The sequence below is a fragment of the Sinocyclocheilus rhinocerous genome, unplaced genomic scaffold (genome assembly GCF_001515625.1).
Source record: "Sinocyclocheilus rhinocerous isolate Xijiao unplaced genomic scaffold, SAMN03320098_v1.1 scaffold946, whole genome shotgun sequence".
NCBI classification, from domain to species: Eukaryota; Metazoa; Chordata; class Actinopteri; order Cypriniformes; family Cyprinidae; genus Sinocyclocheilus; species Sinocyclocheilus rhinocerous.
In genome coordinates, this window is record NW_015633151.1 from 1,571,274 (window position 1) to 1,579,551 (window position 8,278).

The window sequence follows — 8,278 nt, forward strand, 5'->3', positions numbered from 1 at the left end:
GACTAGAAATCAGTGGTTAAGTTGTATTTACAACACTGTTCCAGAACAGTTTATCCCAAATATCCAGATGTGTGCAGCACATTTTATGGAGGACTGTTTACTGATCCTGGAAGAGTAGACTACAATGCCGGCAGTTCTGACTTAGTCTGTAAGTACGTTTTCATATTTAAAGGATTTGCCACTGATGATTCAAACGCGAGTTTGAGGAGATAGAGGCATAGAGGAGAAACAATAATGTACAGTATGTGGAAAATAATGTGTTTTTTTTACTTTAAACCGCATAAACACATTTCATTACACCAAATACACCAAATAATGTTCTTTTTAGCAGCATCATATGACCCCTTTAAAACCCATTTGAAAACAACATGAATAAAAAGCATGAATTTATTTCTAAGAACTTGGCCCATGCATGTTGAACTAGGTTTTGAAAAAAATTTTAAAGTAATATCCTGGACCCTTTTACTTGTCATTGATTTGACACACCTGTTAGTAAATACGGTTGTCAATTCCAAACACTGACTGTGTGACCGTAACCCAAGATGCATGTGTGTCTTGGATGAAGATTGTGCCAAGCTATAAATAATAACATTTATGCATGTGTGTGTGTGTATGTGTGTGAGTGTGTATGGTTAGATTGTTAACATGTGGCAGACACCTGTGTTCAGTCAGAGAGTAGCTTTTGAGAAAATACAGCTCTCACTTTGACTTCAAATGTTCTTCTCATTCTTCAGCGAGCTTAGCAACAATCCAGTCATGATCAGATTAAGAAGACAAACACTTTACATAGATTTTGTCTGATCTCTAAACAATTAAATGTATCATTTTAAAACCGTTTTTAGTGTAAACTGTCATTTAAAAAGCACCACATCTTTAATTGATTGCATCTTAAACTTTGCCCTGAGGTGTGTTAAATGGGTTTGGAGGTTAACCAGCTGGCCAGTGGGTCGCATCCCACGTTGCCCTCTGTTCTCTGTAGGGTGGCGTCCCCAGTTAGAGCACTCGACCTGCCGAGGTCAGGGCAGCCACACAGAGTGTTTGATCCACACAGGCAGCCTGTGGGGTGTGTGAGAGAGTGAGTGGACAAAAGAATGCACGCATCTGTGTGATAGTGTGTGTGTGGGGTGGCCTGCATGATCTATTTCAGGATGAAGGGTGGGGGGCATGAATCCTCTTGACCATTCCACACCGTTCAGCATTTCGATCTGGCATTTAGTCTGTCAGCTGTGCTGTGCCCACTGATGATGTGTTAATCAGACTCACAGCAGATGTGTGTCAGATGTGGGTTTCATGTGAAGGCTAAAAAGAGCATTTCCTTTTTTTGCAGTCTAGGTGTTTAAGTGCTTCAGAGTGTACTTCAGTGTGTTTCAAATGTCTGGTCAGAACTAATGTGAGTCTAATGACTGAATTTATAAAGATAGCACAACTACTAGTATTCATTTTCAGATTCATATATATATATCAGGGCTGTCAGTCGATTAAAATTTTGACTCTAATTAATTACAGGGTGCTGCGATTAATCTAATAGCGCTTTTCCACTGCGTGGTACGACTCGGTACGGCACGGCACGGCTCGGCTCGGTTTGCATTTCCACTGCAGTTCAGTACCGCTTTAGAGTGGGCGGGATTATTCACGTGTGTTATAGTTGCGCCGCCTCTACTGCCGCAACTCCTGAAAAACTTTTTCATTCCGCATCGCCCCATCAAGCTCTCGCTGGATCCGCTCCTCTGCTATCAAAGAAAGGAACGTCTGTACTTCCTCAATAGATAAAGAAACGTCTTTTTTGGTTGTTAAAAAAGGTGTGCTCGTTCAAAACAGTTGCGTTAATTAATCGCAAACTAAATTTGGCTGTGAAAATACCCTCAAAAGATCATTTTAAGCTATTATTGTGTTACATGTTTAAGCTACAACGGCCTAACATAAACTATGGAACATAAACGAAGATAATTTGAGAAACATATCAGAACTTTTTGCTCATGCAATGAAAGTCACTGGTAAGCAAAACAGCTTTGTTACCAACAGTCTTCAAAATACCTTGTTTTATGTTGTGCAAAAGAAAGTAAGTCATTCAGGTTTGAAACAACATGAGGATGAGTAAATGATGACAGAATTTATTTATTACTTTATTTATTGATTTATTGATTTATTTTTTAAATAAATTAAATGATACTCTAAAGAGGAAACTAAAACTACCAACAGGTGGCGGTAAATGTCTTTATTAAAATTTTTAATATTTTAAATCATTGGTTCACACGATTCGTTCAAGTGAATTCATTCAGAAACTAAACACTGCTGTGTTGCTCACAGTTCTGCTGTGGCTTTATAGGTAATATTTTCATTGGCAATATTAAATAAAACAAATATAACACAATATAAACTTCTTGTTTACTGAACTGTTGTAATCTATATGTAATCTATGTGTTTATATATGCAATCTATATGTTGATATCGCTTATCATATGATATAATATGAGACAAAAACTCATAAAGGGGAATTTTTGCCCCAATATCTAGAATTTTAGGGCATAACTTCATTTATGGGGTTGTTGCCCTGCATCATATTTGTCAACAGTCAACTGTATGAAATGTAAAATGATGTGCAGGTCTGGGGGCGGGGCCAGTGCGTTAACTGCGTTAAAATATTTTAATTGCGTTATTTTTCAGAACTAATTAAGTAACGCATTAAACTAACATCCCTAATATATATATATAAATTGAATAAAGTTATCAAGCACTAAAATCTAAATTAAATATTGATGAATCGTTAAAGCTACAAAAGTGATTGATTTCCTCTTTTTTCTTTTGTTCTTTGATTAACAGACATCACAGCAGCTGGATTATTAGGTTATTTGACTGCTATCACTTTAAGAGCTGCCACTGCTGAACGTGACGTGGATCTGACAAGCATGCTCGTAGTTTCATTCGCGCTTTAATATGAAATGATACAGGCTACAGCGGGCACCGCCATATTTATGCGTGCAATTTAAGAGCACGCTCTACAAGCCCAGTGTAATGGCTGACAGGACAGGAAGATGTTTTTACTGACATATTGCCTGACAACATCTCATCTGACCGCATTTCACTGTTGGAGCGCGCGTCTGAAAAGTCTCCTGTTTGATGTGCTCATAAAGTAATTAAAATAAATGCAATTCTTGTCAAGAAAAAAAGAGACAGAAGCAGCAGTTGTGAGTGGGGTGGCCAACCCTAGCTCCTCCCCTGCGTTAAATATTTTTAACGCCGTTAAACTGGAAAAATTAATCGCCTGTGTTAACACGCTAATTTTGACAGCACTAATATACATATATAATGTTTATAAAGGCAGTTCAGAATGACCAAATGTGTGGGGGGTTTTTTTCCAGTAAAAGACCTTAACATCCTGTCCCGTCCATCTGGTTCTGATGGTCAGCGTGAATACCCCCGAAAGCCGACTCTGAATGAGGAAACGGAGAACAGGAGCAGCCCAGCACCAGGGTCTGGATCCCCTCGACTTACTCCACAGGACCAAGGGGGCAACAACAACAACATCTTGGTCTACGTGTCTGTACTGGCTGCGGTGGTGCTCGGCCTCCTGCTCTACGTCGCCTACAAATGGTGAGGTCATGCAGCAATTCAAAGAAGAAAAATACACTCTGCGAGGTTATGCACATGATTTACACAGAACTTCATTCGACTTGTATATGCTAGATTTAGAATACCATAACGTGTCTGTGAAGGGAAATATTATTCTTGTTTTTACTTGATGATAAGCGTGTGATTCGGTGTGTGTCCAGCTGGAGGTCATGTCAGCAGAAGCAGGCTCTGGTGAAAGCACGGGTTGGCGAGTTGAATAATGTCGGGGAAGGAGAGAAGTTACACAGCGACAGTGGCGTGTTTCTGGACTCTCACAGCCTTCAGGAAAGCCAGCCTAGCAAAGGTATGAGAGAACAGCTTAAACAGAGATAGGGTTGGCAATCCATACAGATTTCCTGATCATAATTTCTACTATTTATTCGTCTTTTTTAACAGTTCATAGCTCATAAGAGTCATGTGTACTATTTCATTCATCTTTTGGAACTGTTCATTGAAAGAACTGGTTTATAAGAGTCATTTGGTCTATTCATTTTCTTTTTTAACCATTAATTTGAAGAACTAATTCATTCGCCTTTTTTAACTCTTCATTAAAAAACTGGCTCCTAAGAGTCACTTGTTCTATTAATTCGTATTTTTGAACTGTTCATTAAAAGTATCGACCCATAAGAGTAATCTGTACTGTTCATTCATCTTTTTGAACTGTTCATTAAAAGAACCAACTCATAAGTGTCATTTTTACGATCTTATTTAGCTGTTCATTAAAAAAAATGCCTCATAAGAGTGATTTGTTCTATTTATCTTTTTGAACCAATTGTTGAAAGAACAGGCTCATAAGAGTCATTTGTACTATTTCATTCGTCTTTTGGAACTGTTCATTGAAAGAACTTGCTTATAAGAGTCATGTGTACTATTCGTTCTTCTTTTTGAACTGTTCATTAAAAGAACCAACTCATAAGTGTCATTTTTACTACTCATTCATCTTATTTAGCTGTTCATTAAAAAACTGCCCCATAAGAGTTATTTGTTCTATTTATTTGTCTTTTTGAACCAATTGTAATGAAATTACTCATTTGTAAGGGAATTAATTATTATTAATTCATTCAGGTTTTAAAAGGACTCGAATCTGAAAATTCTGAGTCAACCTGATTAAAGCTGAATTAAAATCTGATAGTTTACACTTTAAATCAAGGGTCGTCCAGCGAGCCGGTGATTCTTAGTAACAAACAGGCTCATAAGAGTAATTTGTATTATTAATTTGTCTTCTTAAACTGTTTATTAAAAATACTGGCTCATAAGAGTCATTTGTTCTATTCATTCGTCTTTTTAAACTGTTCATTAAAAGAATGGGCTCATAAGAGTGATTTGTTCTAATCATTTGTTTTTTGTTTTTTTGAATTGATCATTAAAAGAAAAGTCTCATAAGACTAATTTCCTTTTAGGTATCAGGTTACATTGGTTGTGCTTTACGTTGTTTGGTTCACCAAAAATAATTAGTTCATATAATTCAATAATTTGGGGAAACGGGCAACATTGGTCGCATTATGTTTTTGATTCACTAAAAAGAAGTTGTTCATAAGTCGTTCAATTCAGGAATCTGGCTGCATTGGTTGAACTGTATGTTTTGATTCACAAAAAATAATTGGTTCATAAGAGTCATTTGTTTATGAACTGGACTACACTGGTTGCGTTGGAAATATTGTCACTTGTAGTGTTAGGGCTGCACGATTAATCGAATGCGATTGTCATGCGCATTTTGATAGTAATGCCGGTTCTGTAATCGTGTACTGTAGGTTGCGTTCACTAAAAGTGCAAATGGCTGATTAGTAATTATTTGTTCCCTTTCTCACACTTTCCACAGGCAGTAAACGAGACAGCAAACAGGACACGCGACTTTATGTGAACCTGCCTCTTCACAGGCAGGAGGAGGTAGAGGGGCTTCTCGCCGAGGGGGGCAGTCGGAGCTGGAGACAGCTGGCGGCCGCACTCGGTTACGAACAGGACAGCGTGGACATCTTCGGGCGGGGCCAAGACCCCATCCACACTCTCCTAACTGATTGGGCCCAACAGGAAGGCTCCACGTTGGGCCTGCTCTGCTCCGCTCTCGCACGCATTGAACTGCCAGACATCATCAGCGCCCTCACCGCCCCGTCTCAAGGAGTGTCAGTGGTCTGAATACTTGAATATGTTCCTCACGCCTTCATGAAAGAGACACTAAAATCATAGAGGAATTGCGTCAACCGACTCATTTTCCAATGCCTTGCTTGCACTAAGACTTTGAAGAGCAGGATTGGAAATAATAAGGTTTTTCTTCAACATAATGTTTCACTTAAGAATTTTGTTTCAACAGCTTGAGATGTTCCGCCACCTCAGAACATTTTCTGCTCAAGACAGATGTTTCCTCCAGCATTCATGGGATGTTTATGCTTTATACTGTCCTCTTTGTAGTGTCGAAACAGACTCTTGTTTTCTCCGAGACACATTCATGCTCAGTGTTTTGGGTGGTTGTGGTTTCAGCTGCGGTTGGTATCAAAGAAACGGACATTTCGTGAACATTACTGCGGCCTCGTGAATGACAGTTTTCCATTTGTGCAGAACGTATCGTAGCGCCAGAGAAAGCATCATGCATGCGATTCAGTCGTGCTTTTATATTTATATTTCAGCGCTTCTGCCGTTTGAACAATACTCAACACCGAAGCTGGACGGAGTGTTCAGCTTTTATCCCGTGGCTTGTCAAGGCCAACGTAACACTGTGAGGTGTTTTATGGTTTCCAGAGAGGAAAACCACTAAATGGGCTGCACGAGGGAGTTGTATATTTGGAAATATACAGATGCACGGTCAAGTTGCCTGAGCGAATGATTCTCCGTGTTTCATTCACACTAGTGCTTGGTTTGCACTTTAACCAACAATGCAACCTAAAAGCAATGTTATGTTTTGGTGAGTTATGTGAGAGGAAAATTCTCTGGTGCCTTTACTTTGAACGCTCAGGTTTGTGCTTTGCTGGTTTACTCTACCCATGTATGTATTTTAAGGTCATTCTGTATGTTAGTGCTGAGTTCTGGGTGAGACTTGATGATGGTTTCTGTGCTGAGATGCTTTTCATATAAACATTAATGTTATGTATCTATCACTCATGTTTGTCCTTTTTAATAATGAAATATCGATGTTTATAGGTCCCTTTGTATTTTAAAAAATAAATAAATAATACATTGTGTGAGCAAAGAAGTAGTATTTTGTGACCCTGAGGATGTATAATGGTGCAGTGCTACAATGAAAACAAGATCTGAATTTGGAATTACAGAAAATATCTTGCATTTCAAAGGCCTTTTCTGCACCATTAACCCAATCAGGCAAATCTGGAGCCGCTGGGTCTGATTATGCTCTTGTTGTTGATTCATTCTTTTGATTCACTCATAATAATACACATCACTTTTCCCTTCCTGTACATTTAAGCAACATGCTCTGAAAAATAGCGTGCATTTCACTTTAAAACCATGGCAAAATGTGAAGCTGTTGTGGGTTTTTGAGCTAATTGCTCAACTGGGCAAAAAAAAGAGAGCTGTGAGAAATGTAAATCTGTTTGAGACTGAAAATAATGTTGTGCTAATGCCAACTCAACACCCAACCAAAAATGGCAGTCAGAATTTTCTGATGTAATGACAAGCGATCACAATAGTGTGCTTTGTTTACACAATAGACATTCTCGCCTGTACTTCTTCCTGTGGTTATGACAACATTCAGGAGTGTAGGAATGATTTAAAAAGAATGCATATATAAAATCCTATAAGATGTTTTTTGCACTTATTAAATCGTTCCTAAAAACACACACTGAAAAAAGTGGTTACAAAAATGGTAACATTTAAACTGGTTTCACGTCAAAAATATTGAATATTGTTGATCAAACCTAAATACATTAATTTATACCAACAAAACCAAATATACCAGATACATAAAACTAGATACATTTTTAGAGAGATTATTTTCAACCCTATGATACGGTGGCCAAGAGAGCTCAACGCTGCAAATGAAAAAACACACGCAAATCCTCACAACACAACCAAATAAAGAAACGCGCTGCAAAAACAGAAACGTGCTGCAAATACTCACAACACAACCAAATAAAGAAACGCGCTACAAATAGGCACAGACCACATCGGAAATTGTTTAAGGGTACCGCAAAGTGACGAACATGGCTGGGACATATTTATCAATGTTTGCTCTGAAAGGTGAGATTTTTGTTTATTTTAACATCCTGATCATTCGATTCCTTTGCTTCTTCTTCTTTTTTTTTTTTTTAATTATTAGCCTAAATAAGCTGACGAAATACACAATTACTGTAACTTTGAAAGCATGTAAGCTGGCATTAACCATATGGTTTTACTATTAAAATTAGTTAATAAATACATTTATTATGTAAAAAATAAATAAAAACAAAAAAATGGTTACTATAGTTAAACCATAGTAACCACAAATTAACCATGGATTTACTACACTAACCATAGTTTAACCATGGTATTTGTACAACCGTGTTTATACAAATGGTAATAACTAAAAAAAAAAAAAAGTTAATTTTCATTTTGTTGGGGTAATTTTGGCATTGTTGGGGTCCTCCCGTTGTGGTCTGTACTTGCGTTTCTGTATTTGGTTGTGTTGTGAGCATTTGCAGCGCGTTTCTGTTTTTGCAGTGCGTTTCTTTATTTGGTTGTGTTG

General features: G+C 37.8%; 1 protein-coding gene across 1 annotated transcript in view; it reads left to right on the forward strand.

The window, feature by feature from the left end:
- The window catches only part of LOC107743178 (tumor necrosis factor receptor superfamily member 16-like), a 19,881-nt gene extending 12,611 nt beyond the window's left edge, over nt 1-7,270 (forward strand). Inside the window, exons 4-6 of the mRNA XM_016556310.1 lie at nt 3,360-3,591; nt 3,771-3,913; nt 5,429-7,270. Of these exons, the coding sequence (XP_016411796.1) occupies nt 3,360-3,591; nt 3,771-3,913; nt 5,429-5,742 (689 nt within the window). The 3' untranslated portion in view covers nt 5,743-7,270. The remainder of the gene's footprint in view (nt 1-3,359; nt 3,592-3,770; nt 3,914-5,428) is intronic.
- The last annotated feature ends 1,008 nt before the right edge of the window (nt 7,271-8,278 follow it).